The following is a 15,667-nucleotide window of genomic DNA, read 5'->3' as shown; positions in this document are numbered from 1 at the left end:
TTCTGTCAGAGAACCGCTTCCTCGCCACTGGGACACTGGACCAAGACATTGCACCCAAGACTAGACGAGACTAACTTAGATGCCAAACTGGAACTCTTTATTGAACATAAAACACAGGTTTTTATACACTCCAGAATAGGGCCCATCCCCTCATGAACAATAAAGCAAATATTACACATTGGGATAAACATCCCACACTGATTAGGTAAGATCTTGATCACAGCAGTACAGCCACCAACTAACAGTGATCTAATTAATAGTAAGCTAATCAACAGCCAGGCACTCAGACAATGCTTTGATTAACCTCCTCGGCGGTATGATTCTTTCCGATTTTTTTTGCTGAAAGCGGTACCATTTTTTTGCATAGAAATATGTAGTTTTTTATTGTAGGCTGTAATTTTTAGGAATAACTCACTGAAATCTGTCCGAACAAGAGTCTAGTAAACATCCCGGGTATGATAAAACTTGAAACACAAAATCATAAATTATAATTTAATAAATAATCATAAAAAATAATAATATAATAATAATAAATTTAATTCAATAATATAATCAAACCAAAAACACTGAAATTTGAAATACAGAGGCAAATTCGCACATCGCTGAGCAAAGTCGCAAAATCGTTTTCAGTGTCTGATGACGAATTTCCCCACGAATCATTATCACTCAATTCTGCAAGTGGTTCTGAGTTACTATCGCTGTTCTCTAGCTGTTCTAAAACCGCTTTTGACGTAAAGGGACGCTTTTTGGATGCCATGGACTTTTCTAAGTTTCCAGGCAGAAAGAACAGACAAAATGCAGGCAGGGGACAGGACAAAGCAGTAGGGACAAAATATATGTGAAATGCATTGAAACAGCAATGAGAGCAAAAATGAATTTTTTTTAAAATTTCAAATTTCCCACCGGTTCCGGAGCCCGTATGTGCCGACGTCACAGGGACCGGAACACAGAAGCCGGATGCCGGCATTGGCCGGAGGAGATGGCCGGGGACGCTGCAGAGGACACATCGTGGGAGCGAAGGACAAGGTAAGTGCTGCAGGGACTCCCGGAGAACGCCGCATGTTAAGCCAGAGTGTAGCTCGGGGTTACCGATCTTGGTACTGAAATTTTACCCCGAGCTACACTCGGGAATACCGCTAAGGAGGTTAATCAGGCAGCCCACCGCAGACAGCCCGGCAACAAACCCACCCCTGAATACACAAAGTCCATTACACATGTTGTCTATCAGGTGTTTGCTTTCACTTGTATAGTCTGTCCATCATAAGACAAAACTCATAAACTAATTCCACTTTTCAGACTGCTGGAATATTGTATCTTCATGTTCAAATTAGAGGAGCTTCTCCAGCCCAGTCCACATGAGGGCCACCATATTTCCTCTGACCATCAATCTGTACAACATTAACCACTTGACCTCCAGAGGATTTACCCCCCTTAAAGACCAGGCCTCTTTTTGCTACTCGGCGCTGCACTAATTCAACTGATAATTGCGCGGTCATGCAATGCTGCACCCAAACGAAATTTACGTCCCTTTTTTCACACAAATAGAGCTTTCTTTTGGTGTAATTTGATCACCTGTGTGCTTTTTATTTTTCATGCTATAAACAAAAAAAGGCCAAATATTTTGAAGAAAAACAATATTTTTTATTTTCAGCTATAAAAAATATATAGTAAACTCAAAGTTGGTTATAAATTTAGGCCAAAATGTATTCTGCTCCATATTTTTGGTAAAAAAAATTCCAATAAGTGTATATTGATTGCTTTGTGTGAAAGTTATAGCGTCTACAAACTATGGTATAAATACTGCAATTTACACCATTTTTTTGCTATACAGCACTGCGCTAGTTTAACGGACAATTGCGCGGTCATGCAATATGGTACATAAATGAAATTTACATCCTTTTTTCCCCACAAATTGAGCTTTCTTTTGGTGGTATTTGCTCGCCTGTGCGGTTTTTATTTTTTGAGCTATAAAAAAAAGGCTGACAATTTTGAGGAAAAAAAACAATATTTTGGACTTTTTGCTATAAAACATGTCCAGTAAAAAAAATGCAAAAATCAAATTTAGTCATAAATTTCTGCCAAAATGAATTCTGCGACATGTCTTTGCTAAAAAAAAAAAACAATACGTGTAAATGAATTGGTTTACATGAAAGTTATAGCGTTTACAAATGGCGGGAAAGATACTGGGATTTTTAGGGTTTTTTTTATACTAATAATGGCGGCGATCAGCGAATTATGGCGGCGATCAGGGACTTATGGCAGCGACCAGCGACTTATGGCAGGACTGCGGGACTGCGGCGGACATTTTGACATTGGGGGGTACTGACTTGGGGTCACTGACATCCCCAAAAACACTAATAGTGATCAGTGCAAAAAAAAAAAAACTGACACTGTACTAATGGCACTGGGGAGGAAGGGGTTAACTTTATTTTGTAGGGAAGGGTTATAGGAGTGAGGGGAGTGTTTTACTAGGGGGCGGGGGTGTGTACTGGGCGGGACAAGGCTGATCGAGAAAGAGAAACTGTTCTTTCTCGATCAGCTCATCCTCGAGCTGAGAAGGAAGTGACAGAGAGCACAGCTACTGCAGTGTACTATTTGCCGCCGATCGCCGGGACATAGCCGCTAAGGAGCAGCTGTGACCCGGCGACTGACATCTGCGGCGGTGATCCACGGGACAAATAGGGCGGCGGCGCGCCTCGCGCGCTCCCCCTATTTGTTTACAAAACACACGTCTTAAAACGTGGTTTTGCCTGTGAGTGCCGCCCTGCCGCTGTATATGTACAGTGGCTGGGCGGCAAGTGGTTAATATTACATCTTTCCATCCACTCCAGAAGGGAAGATTTATTGTCTCTCGGTGTTCATCATGTTATTATCCATCATTAGAGAGTGATCTGCTTTCTCCATGGGCCATAATCAGTGGGCAGAAGGCTAGCCCCTTGTCCCCTCCAAAAGCCCCTGTACCGGTGGGGTCCGTCACACAACCCATACAATGTATAATAGAAATGGAGGTGTTCTCAGCTGCATAAGGAGCCCGGAGAGCTGTAGGGGAAACAGCATTACACTAATCTTCCCAGGGAATGGCTGTGCGTGTGTGTGTGGGGGGGGAGGGGGTTGTCAGAACAAGTCTGACACCCAGAGCTGGAGGAGAGCTTTTAATAGGAAAGCACAGAAAGCACAGGTACTCATAGGCACATATCAGGAATATGAAATTTCCTGGGTTTACATACTTTTTAACTCATGTTATGTACATATACATTGTGTGCCATTTTTTATACAGCCTTCTGTTTTGCCTAAATCTGTCTGCAGGATATAAACTGTGCATGGTGAGGCTTCATTTTCTGTAGTAATCCTAAAAACCTTGGCCTACAACATCCTAGTATGGTAATGTGGGAAATTTCCTGTTCTTAAAATTTCCAGTACTCAAGACACTGTGCACATTAATGTCAGAGGTCTGCTATGTATAGCTAGAATAAGTTTTGGAAGTTGTCATTACTTATTTTTAAAAAAGGCCTACTGGGGATATTTAGCCTCATTCACTGTTGTATTTGTTGTTTGATCACTGAATAAAAGCAACATACCTAATATTAACCTTCTAATATCTACCCCTTCTTCATTTTAACATTTTACAGATTTGAACTTAAGGAATTATTGGAATAAAAGAGTTCTTAAAAAAGTTAATATAGCATTACAAACTTATATCTATGAGTGCTTTTGAGCAGAACTAACCAAAAAAATAGTATGCTGCAGCACCTATTTATACATGCATCTGCACCTAAGGCAGCATCCTCTGATGGTGTGGCAATGATACTGCACTGCTCCTGAATTCAGAGTATAGTTGCCACTCTCATGTAGACTGTGCCTGTTCCCAATATAATGGGATGAAAAAAAAGTTGCTATTAGCATTGTCACTGCTGATTGACAAAGTTGTAGTTTGTCAATTAGCACTTGGCCACACCTAGTCCTGGGAACTGATTTCTCGATTGAAATCCTTCCACTGTGAGATGCAGTGTCTGGTAAGGGAATCTGTGTCTCAGTCAGGGAAGGTAAATGAAGATTTTTGTTACTTTGTAACACCTGCACATCACATACAGTAGAGTAGTGACTGGGTTTAATAATTGTGTAGGGTAGGTTCTCATATGTGCAGGTCTAGAACGCATGCGTAATCGCACACAATCCCAACCCGCAGGTAAAATGCATTGCTCGTGCTTTCATAGGTACAATACTGCATGATACCACAGCATGATAAGGTTCCATGCAGCATATTTTTAAAAAAAGGTAAGGGACTTCTTTCCTCACATTTCTAATGGGTACAGCAGCCCTTTCAAATGAATGGGCTGCTGTACCCATGACATGCACATTCAATAGAATGGGCTGCTGTACCCATGACATGCACATTCAATAGAATGGGCTGCTGTACCCATGACATGCACATTCAATAGAATGGGTTGCTGTACCCATGTCATGCACATTCAATAGAATGGGCTGCTGTACCCATGACATGCACATTCAAATGAATGGGCTGCTGTACCCATGTCATGCACATTCAAATGAATGGGCTGCTGTACCCATGACATGCACATTCAATAGAATGGGCTGCTGTACCCATGTCATGCACATTCAATAGAATGGGCTGCTGTACCCATGACATGCACATTCAATAGAATGGGCTGCTGTACCCATGACATGCACATTCAAATGAATGGGCTGCTGTACCCATGACATGCACATTCAAATGAATGGGCTGCTGTACCCATGACATGAGCATTCAAATGAATGGGCTGCTGTACCCATGACATGCGCATTCAATAGAATGGGCTGCTGTACCCATGACATGCACATTCAAATGAATGGGCTGCTGTACCCATGACATGCACATTCAATAGAATGGGCTGCTGTACCCATGACATGCGCATTCAATAGAATGGGCTGCTGTACCCATGACATGCACATTCAAATGAACGGGCTGCTGTACCCATGACATGCACATTCAAATGAACGGGCTGCTGTACCCATGACATGCACATGTAAACACGCATGCATAAGTGTGAACCAAGTCTTAGACTGTCGTACAGGAGCATGAAGACGTACTTTAAAGCAGAACTTCACCCAAAAGGAAAGTTCTGCTTTATGCCCCCCCACCACCACCACCATTTGGAATATTATATTTTCTTGGGGGAATGAGTACCTAGTTTTGATAGCCCCCCCTCCTTCCTTTTCCTTGTAGCTTTCTGGGACACATCACAAGTCCCAGAAGATTGCAGGACGATTCACAAAGCATAGCACAGCTCATGCATGCACAGTAGAAAGCCAGCCACAAAGCCACAAGGTTTCACAGCCATCTTCCCACAGTATATATGCTGTTGCCAGGGACCAGCCATGTATTTGTGGCAGGGAATTTCTCATTCTCAGATGATTGGCACATTGTCAGCTTCCTGGCAGGCTCCCTGAGTTCGCTCAGGAATTCGAACATTCCTAAGGTCATCCATGCTAATCAGCAAGGAGCTTGTGCAATCTCTGCAGAATGACCACAGTTTCCACATAATAAGCAAGGGTCCTCCTCTGCAGCATGTTGGCAGGGGACAGGTTCCTCTTTTCAGGCTGTGGCTTGTGGCTGCACACTAAAAAAGTGAATTGTAAGACTTTGCATAGCCTTTGTTGTGATGCAATGTCAAGGATCCGGGTATGACCAGAAATGTGTGGACTGACACAGGGACGTAACAGGCTTCAGGAATGATATAATAACAATACAATTTATTATTAGCCACCCAAATATACAACGCACAGTAAACAAACCAACCTTCTACTAATCTTAGTATGTGCAGGAACCGTGCAGGATGGATCATCTGGGTAGCGTAAGGCGTAGTCAGGCAGGCCAGGTCAGCAACGTGCGGGCAGTGAGGTACCGAAGGAGCAGGCAGAGAATGGTCAGGGTCACAAGCCGGGTTCAGTAACTCACAGGCAGCGTGGTACAGAGGATCAGGCAGAGAATGGTCAGGGTCACAAGCCGGGTTCAGTAACTCACGGGCAGCACGGTACAGAGGGTCAGGCAGAAGGATGGTCAGGCAAGCCAGGGGTTAAACAGGAGACGGTCAGCAGGGTCAGGAACAATGCAGAGTCGGCAACAAATCAGATAGGCAGAGGAACAGTAACACAGAATACAAGGTACAGGGGCTCATGGGAAACAACACCAAGGCCCTGACTGCAGGTCTGGCCATTCCTTAAATACACCTCCTGTAATCAGCCTTAGGTGATGGCTGCCTGCAGGAGTGAGCTTCTGGTTGCTGAGAGCACCCGCTGGCCAGCCCTGGTACTGCAGCCCACACGGCAGGTGAGTCCCACCACCAGTGGTGAATCCATTCCTGACATGCACCTGTAATTTATTTAGCTGAATATCACCTTAGCCACATACATCACTGCTCAGTGATCTGTATTTTCTTACATTTTGTATTGCTAGAGAAAGAAGGACTCTTCAAGTCTCAAACCCTCACCTGGAACAGATGAAAGAAGATATACTATATCATTTTGATCTTGGAACAAATACACACGACTTCCCAGCACTGTTTGGAGATGTTAAGGCAAGAAAATTAAAAGTCTGAAAATTCCCATTTAGATTTCAGTCACAACAATGATAATAATGTTTAGAAGAAATGTTTTGTAAAAGACTATGGGGTCAATTCACTAAAGGTTATCGCATGCGATACGAAGGTCATGTGACCCATTTTTCAGAAATCTTGCATGAGATAATAGAGTCAATTCAGCAAAGTAAAATATTGAATGTGAGGTTAATACTGCACATTTGTTAAAATTGTGAGGTAAATAACGCAATAAAAAGAGAGATAAATCATTAAAGTCAATTAACTAAAGAACACAAACATTCATTATCAGGACTGCAGTGGGCAGGAGGGGCGGCCGCCCTGGGCGCAATGGTTTACTGCAGGGATGGGGGCACTCTGTGCTGAGTTCCTTCTGTTACAAGGCTCACAGGTGTAGTGACAGCGGCATCATTACTCCTGTCAGCCCAGCACTAGGAACAGCAAGGAGAGGGGCAGGAGGAGGTGCGGGTTGTGCATGCCCTAAGCGGATCCTCTAAGCTGGCACATCATGAACGGGGGGTTGCACAGCATGCTGTCTTTGTCCTAGGCCAGTGGTCTCCAAACTGCCAGATGTGGCCCTTTGCCTGCTTTTATCTGGCCCTTGGACTGTTATTCCTCCCACTGTCAGCAACAGTGGAGCATAGTTCCTGACACTGACAATGGGGCCCTATTCTTCCCACTGAAACCAATGATGGAGCACTATTTCTCCCACTGACACCAATAATGAGGCCATATTCCTCCAATTGACACCAATGATGAGGCACTATTCCTCCCACTGACACTAATTATGGGGCACTATTCCTCCCACTGACACCAATGATGGGGCACTATTTCTCCCACTGACACCAATGATGGGGGACTATTCCTCCCACTGACACCAATGATGGGGGACTATTCCTCCCACTGATAGCAATGATGGGGGACTATTCCTCCCACTGACACCAATGATGGGGGACTATTCCTCCCACTGATAGCAATGATGGGGAACTATTCCTCCCACTGATACCAATGATGGGGGACTATTCCTCCCACTGACACCAATGATGGGGCACTATTCCTCCCACTGACACCAATGATGGGGCACTATTCCTCCCACTGATACCAATGATGGGGCACTATTTCTCCCACTGACACCAATGATGGGGGACTATTCCTCCTACTGATACCAATGATGGGGAACTATTCCTCCCACTGATACCAATGATGGGGGACTATTCCTCCCACTGACACCAATGATGGGGCACTATTCCTCCCACTGATACCAATGATGGGGCACTATTCCTCCCACTGACACCAATGATGGGGCACTATTCCTCCCACTGACACCAATGATGGGGGACTAGTCCTCCCACTGATACCAATGATGGGGCACTATTTCTACCACTGATACCAATGATGGGGGACTATTCCTCTCACTGACACCAATGATGGGGGACTATTCCTCCCACTGATACCAATGATGGGGGACTATTCCTCCTACTGATACCAATGATGGGGGACTATTCCTCCCACTGATACCAATGATGGGGGACTATTCCTCCCACTGATACCAATGATGGGGCACTATTTCTACCACTGATACCAATGATGGGGGACTATTCCTCCCACTGACACCAATGATGGGGGACTATTCCTCCCACTGATACCAATGATGGGGGACTATTCCTCCCACTGACACCAATGATGGGGCACTATTCCTCCCACTGACACCAATGATGGGGCACTATTCCTCCCACTGATACCAATGATGGGGCACTATTTCTCCCACTGACACCAATGATGGGGGACTATTCCTCCTACTGATACCAATGATGGGGAACTATTCCTCCCACTGATACCAATGATGGGGGACTATTCCTCCCACTGACACCAATGATGGGGCACTATTCCTCCCACTGATACCAATGATGGGGCACTATTCCTCCCACTGACACCAATGATGGGGCACTATTCCTCCCACTGACACCAATGATGGGGGACTAGTCCTCCCACTGATACCAATGATGGGGCACTATTTCTACCACTGATACCAATGATGGGGGACTATTCCTCTCACTGACACCAATGATGGGGGACTATTCCTCCCACTGATACCAATGATGGGGGACTATTCCTCCTACTGATACCAATGATGGGGGACTATTCCTCCCACTGATACCAATGATGGGGGACTATTCCTCCCACTGATACCAATGATGGGGCACTATTTCTACCACTGATACCAATGATGGGGGACTATTCCTCCCACTGACACCAATGATGGGGGACTATTCCTCCCACTGATACCAATGATGGGGGACTATTCCTCCTACTGATACCAATGATGGGGGACTATTCCTCCCACTGATACCAATGATGGGGGACTTTTCCTCCTACTGATACCAATGATGGGGGACTATTCCTCCCACTGATACCAATGATGGGGGACTATTCCTCCCACTGATACCAATGATGGGGCACTATTTCTACCACTGACACCAATGATGGGGCACTATTTCTCCCACTGACACCAGTGATGGGGCACTATTCCTCCTACCGACACCAATGATGGGGCACTTTGTTCAGAAAGTTTGGAGACCCCTGCCCTAGGCAGTCAGTATTTTACAATATACAAAATAACAATGAGGGGAACTCTGCACTGGCCAGAAAGTTAAAAGTATACAATGTATCAGTGTGGAATGGTTCTGCCCTGAGCTCAGGAATGAAAATAAATTGCAACATTTCACCAGAGGGAGATTGTTCTATGAATGAAAGCACACTAGAACATTTTCACAATTTCATAATTTTTTTGCACGTTTATTTCTTCCTCTGGTTTCAGTGTTAGCAATACCAAAAATAACACTAAATGTAAATGGTAAATATTGCAAAGTATAAATATTTGATATATTTGGTAAATAACGCATGTTTTTAGTGAATTAACTACTTTTTAGATAAATACTGCAAGAGTTATTTTAATGCAAAAAACCATGCATTTAGTGAAATCTATATCAGTCATATATTCTGTAAAGCATTATTCTCTTTAAAAGAACATTTGTATTTTATCTATAGTATTTCCAACATGGTGAACAATGTCTGTGAAGCCAGGGCAGAGATGAGATTGGGCAAAGATCTTTAATTATATACTGTAAAAGCTTTTACAAACTGGCTCTAGAACTCTTATGGGTGTGGGATCCAGAGACATTTACAGCTTAGTGCACAGGGGCGGACTGACCATTTGGAAACTTTGGCACTGCCTGAGGGCCCGGGGTCAGTAGGGAGCCCCATGAGATGCCCCCGGTACCTTTTTCATAGGCTATTTTGAGTTTGGGCAAGGACACAGGGGCCCCATGATCCCCTATTGCCCGGGGGCCCCATGAGTTGTCAGTCCGCCCCTGTTAATGAATTCACTTTTCTAAAGGGATTTGCAGACTTAATTACAAGTACTGTCAATGCTCAGTGTCCATGACTGTCCTCTCCTCTAAAGATAGAATAGATAGCTCCAAAATGGACAAAAATGTGAGACCCCTGTACTTCCAGGTAGTCCAGAAGAGGACTTGTTTAATAATTTAAGCCCAATTAAGAACAGTTTTTGCTTAAAGGAAAATTATTTATTTATTTCAGGTACTTATATAGCGCTGTAAATTTATGCAGCGCTTTACACATATATATTGAACATTCACATCAGTCCCTAACCCTCAAGAGGTGTACAGTCTAAGGTCCCTAACTTACATTCATACATATACATACTAGGGACAATTTAGACAGGATCCAATTAACCTACCAGCATGTCTTTGGAGTGTGGGAGGAAACCGGAGCACCCGGAGGAAACCCACGCAAGCACATGCAAACATACAAACTCCATGCAGGAGGCACCATGGTCGGGAATTGAACCCATGACCCATTTACTGCAAGGCAGACGTGCTAACCACTAAGCCACTGTCCCACCCATTATTGCCCTTTATTTATAGATATACGTGAAAATGTGATTAGATTTGTGTAAATGTTTTTATCAATGTAATTAAAATAAACAACAACCTTACACCGCCTTTTACTATGCAGGCAGCTGTCTGGGTTCTCCTCTGTGTGATGCCCATGCATGTGTGTTGGTGCATGATTTTACATGTTACTGGCCGCTGAGGTACTCCATCTAAATCCATGACCTGCACCACAACACATGGTAATAGGTCACCATGTACTGCAGTGCAATGCAATGCACATGAAATGGCTAGGTGCATTGAGATGCCATTAACAAATAATTGGAATGAGAGAAAAGAATGAGCGCCTGATGTCCAAAAGAATACACTTCAGATGGTAGATTAAAAGGCATTTATTGAGAGTAACAACAAGTACATCAAGCCAATACGTTTCAGGAGAAAAGACTCTCTCTTCTTCAGGACTGTTGCTGCACACTACTAAATGAGAAAAATTCTCACGCCGGTTATATATTTTCCAAGTTACTTTGCACAGGTTCGAACCCCGCCACTTCTCCATCCCTTGTTATTCTCAGTAAATGCCTCTTAATCTACCATCAAAAGTGCATTCTTTTGGAGATTAGGAATGCCTTCTTTTCTATTATTCCATCCACTCCCTCATCATATCACGACTCGACTACTGCAACTCCCTCCTCACTGGCCTGCCTCTCCGCTGGCTATCCCCGCTTCAGTCCATCCTGAATACGGCTGCCAGACTCATTCACCTTTCCAACCGCTCTGTCTCCGCCACCCCCCTCTGCCAATCCCTCCACTGGCTTCCGATTGCGCAATGGATCAAATTCAAAATCCTAACACTGATGTACAAAGCTGTCCACCATACTGCTCCGAACTACATCACTGACCTAATATCCAAGTACCGCCCAACACGCACACTCCGCTCCTCACAAGACCTCCTTCTCTCTAGTTCCCTGGTCTCCTCCTCCCATGCCCGCCTCCAGGACTTCTCCAGGGTGTCACCCATCCTCTGGAACTCCCTGCCCCAACCCATCAGATTATCACCTACTCTCCTCTCCTTTAGGCGCACCCTGAAAACCCATCTCTTCAGGGAAGCCTACCCCACCCCCTGCTAACTTGCCGACCTCCTCCACTCTTCCTACCACTCCATCCCCCACAGCTATCTCCTCCTGTACCACCATCCCCTCCCTCCTAGATTGTAAGCTCGAAAGAGCAGGGCCCTCGATCCCCTCATGTTTTGCATTGTATTGGTATTGTTCTGTCACATGTTCTGTCCCCCTTTGTAATGTACAGCGCTGAGCGAACTATTGGCGCTTTATAAATACTGTATAATAATAATATGTATGGAAACGACCTCAAGGGCATACGAGAAAGGCAGCATCCCAAACCCTAAGAGGGTTTACCGCCAGTATCCACCATTGGGTACAACCAGCGGCAGACTGACCATTTGGAAACTCGGGCACAGTAGGGGGCCTCATGAGATGCCCCTGGTACCTTTGTCATAGGCTTTTTTGAGTTTGGGCAAGGACACAGGGGCCCCATGATCCCCTATTGCCCGGGGGCCCGATGAGTTGTCAGTCCGCCCCTGGGTACAACTCACTGGAGGGACATCTCCCTAACCACCCACCTATGACCAGTGACTGATCCAGTCAGTCCAGCGCAGTCTTCAGCACCAATATTAACAAATAATGGCATTGCAGAGCCCAATACAATGTAACATATGATCTTGCAAGCATTACCACTTCACAGTTCTGAAGGAGCTTTAAACTATCAAACACTATACAATCTAATTGTGCAATGTTTGTGAGATCTACCAACAACTATGCACTGTAAAGGTCTACACAATTGGATACACATTGAATTGATTGTTTAGGATGGTCCTCATACTATATAGTTTTGCTTGTTTGTCATGCTTATTCTTTAGGTATACAGAACAGATCCAGGAGAGCGACTCAGAAAGTACTGGGTCAAAAGATAGCCAGGTAACACACATTTACAGCAATGGCCACCTATCCCAGCAAAGGTTATCTGTAAGAAATGTTGTAAATCTAATTTCTTCATATTTAAATCACAGCTATATGGGGAGCAAATACAAATATGTATATACAATACAATAATCAGGGTATAGAATAAGCAAGTACAAATATCCACTAGCTGAAAATACATTATCAACATCTAATAGGTCAAACAGCTGGCAAATCTTTAACAATTAGGAATTCTGAAGATTTGAATTGATGTAATGCAATGCCAATATTAATGTGACAGGAGTCCTTCAGCTTTTACATCTAATATTTTCACAATAGATGGTGTAAAGGTATAACTATGGCTAAAATATTTACTTCTACCAATTTATAATAAATATACTGTATGTCTTGTTTTTAGTTTGTATGTGTTGGAGGCAGTCCATCAAGGATGAAAGCTTTTGCTCAGTACATTACTGGGGAGCTGAAAATGGGAGACCCTAAAGAAGACATTCCGAACATCTGTGCAGGAACAGACCGCTATGCCATGTATAAAGTAGGACCAGTGCTGTCCATCAGTGTAAGTTAATCATTGTACCTAAATACATCAATCTATATGCTAATATGCTTTAGTAGCTAAACAGAATCTGTCACGGCTTCTCTTTTGATGGTTATGAGCTCCTCATTCTTCGTGAAAAATACATGTTCATTAAATTAATTTAGAAATGTTTGCTACTAGGCCAGGTGTACAGTTTTTATTTACGAATATTTTTATGAAAGAAGAAATAAGATCTGAAATGAAATATTATTATGACTATATATAGCACCAAGAGTTTGCATGATGCTTTACAAAATAATGGGAGACAGTGCAGTGCAGTTACAATACAATTCAATCCAAGAGGGTTAGGAGGGTCCTGCTCATTAGAGCGTACAATCTAAATGGAGAGGAAACTGATACAAAAGGTAATAACCATGAGGGATAAGTTGATGGGGAAAGTAACATTTCAGTTGTTATGTAGAAGTGAGAAAGGTAAAATGTGGAAGGCTGAGGTAGTCACCTCTATTTTCTGTGGGCTCTCTGATTGATCTTTTCCTAATTGCTTCTAAATACAGATTCCGTATTAGATGTTTGCCTGTTCCCGTAATCATTCCTCTTGTTGACGTACTAGTCCTATGCTTGTAGCTTGTGTTCAGCCATCAAGTTCCTTTCATTATGGTGCTAAGAAGGAATGACTTAAAGGTTTGACCAATTTCAATACTATGGATTTTTCTCTTGCAGCATGGTATGGGAATTCCATCTATATCAATAATGCTTCACGAACTGATCAAACTTTTGTATCATTCCAAATGTTCTGATGTCACTGTTATTCGTATTGGTACATCTGGAGGCATAGGTAAAGTATGCAGATTATTTTATGAATTTTCAGTAGCCACTTAAACTGAACACTAGAAAAATCCTGGCTTAAATGTATCTGTAAGTCAAGAGCTTGTTTGGATAGAATATTTCATGGCATTATTTTTCATTTGTTGGATTCCATGGATCATTAGTAGAATGAAAACCTAACTTATATTGATATGTTTAAAATGGCTATTGTACCTTTAGAAATGTTTTTGGACATATCAGACTGGATGTCGCTCCATTTCCTCAAACTTAACCTATCCAAAACCGAGCTCCTGGTCTTCCCCCCACCCCGTGCCCCCCCTTCATCCTCTCCATCACTACTAACAACGCCACCATCTCTCCCACCCCACACGCCAAAGTCCTGGGTGTCACCCTGGACTCCCACCTCTCCTTCCTACCCCACTGCAATCTAGATCTTGCAGGCTCCACCTCCGCAACATCTCCAAGATACGCACATTCCTCACCCCAGACACCACCAAACAACTCGTACACTCCCTCATCATCTCATGCCTGGACTATTGCAACTCCCTTCTCACTGGCCTACCCAAATGAACGCTATCCCCACTCCAGTCGATCCTAAACTCAGCGGCCAGACTCATCCACCTCACCAAGCGCTCCACATCTGCCTCCCCCTCTGCCAATCCCTTCATTGGCTCCCAATTGCCCAACGCATCAAGTTCAAGCTGCTAACTCTGACCTACAAGGCCACTTACAATGCTGCCCCAAACTACATAACAGACCTGATACCCAGATACTACCCTACCCGTGCCCTCCGCTCCTCACAGGAACTCCTGCTCTCTAGCTCCCTGGTCTCCTCCTCCCACGCCCGATTGCAGGACTTCTCCAGGACTTCCCCCATCCTCTGGAACTCCCTACCCCAATCCATCAGACTGTCACCTACCCTCCTCATCTTCAGGCGCACCCTGAAAACCCTCCTCTTCAGGGAAGCCTACCCCAACCTCACCTAACACCCGACCTCACCTAACAACTAACCTCCTCCACTCCACCCACCACTCCATCCCCCACAGCCATCTCCTCCTGTGCCACCTTCCCCTCCCTCCTAGATTGTAAGCTCGAAAGAGCAGGGCCCTCGAACCCCTCATGTATTGTATTGTTACTGTCTTGTCTCATGTTCTGTCCCCCTTGCTACTGTACAGCACTGAGCATACCCTTTGGCGCTATATAAATACTGTATAGTAATAATAATAATAATAATAAAAAAGGTGTGTTGTGTGTGAAGAGTAAAGATTTTTAAATACATGAAAAGCATCTTCTTCTCTGTAGAGAAAATTGTGTACCACATGCCCTATTATTCTGGTGATCATTTATCACGTGAAAAATGAATTGATCACAACAACAAAAAAGTACTGTCCGATATGCTTTTTCTTATCTTCAACTTTATCCTCAACTTCTTAATGTGGAAAATCCCACATATGTTATATATATAGTACTGTGTAAATGTTTTAGGCAGGTGTGACATGTTGTAAATTAAGAATGCTTTCACAAATAGAAGTGCTAATAGTTTATTAATTAACAAAATGGAAAGTAAATGAACAGAAGAGACAACCAAATCAAATCAATATTTGGTGTGACTACCCTTTGCCTTCAAAAGAGCATAAATTCTAGTTACACTTGCACACAGTTTTTGAAGGAACTCAGCAGGTAGGATGTTCCAAACATCTTGGAGCACTAACCACAGATTTTCTGTGACTGCAGGCTGCCTCAAATCCTTCTGTCTCTTCCTGTAATCCCAGACAGACTCTGATGTTGAGATGAGGGCTCTGT

At 43.7% G+C, this 15,667-nt stretch overlaps 1 protein-coding gene across 1 annotated transcript in view; it reads left to right on the top strand.

Annotated features, from left to right (window-relative positions):
- Positions 1 to 15,667, top strand: part of UPP1 (uridine phosphorylase 1) — an 87,216-nt gene that overhangs the window by 49,229 nt on the left and 22,320 nt on the right. The window contains exons 3-5 of the mRNA XM_089669438.1: positions 6,455 to 6,575; positions 12,902 to 13,060; positions 13,760 to 13,874. Coding sequence (XP_089525564.1) covers positions 6,455 to 6,575; positions 12,902 to 13,060; positions 13,760 to 13,874 — 395 coding nt within the window. The remainder of the gene's footprint in view (positions 1 to 6,454; positions 6,576 to 12,901; positions 13,061 to 13,759; positions 13,875 to 15,667) is intronic.

Source organism: Staurois parvus, unplaced genomic scaffold (genome assembly GCF_062004578.1).
Source record: "Staurois parvus isolate SC_StPar_1 unplaced genomic scaffold, SC_StPar_1.0 ptg000077l, whole genome shotgun sequence".
Classification (NCBI taxonomy): domain Eukaryota; kingdom Metazoa; phylum Chordata; class Amphibia; order Anura; family Ranidae; genus Staurois; species Staurois parvus.
Note: the sequence above shows the minus strand (reverse complement) of the source record. Positions and strands in the feature narration are given on the sequence as shown.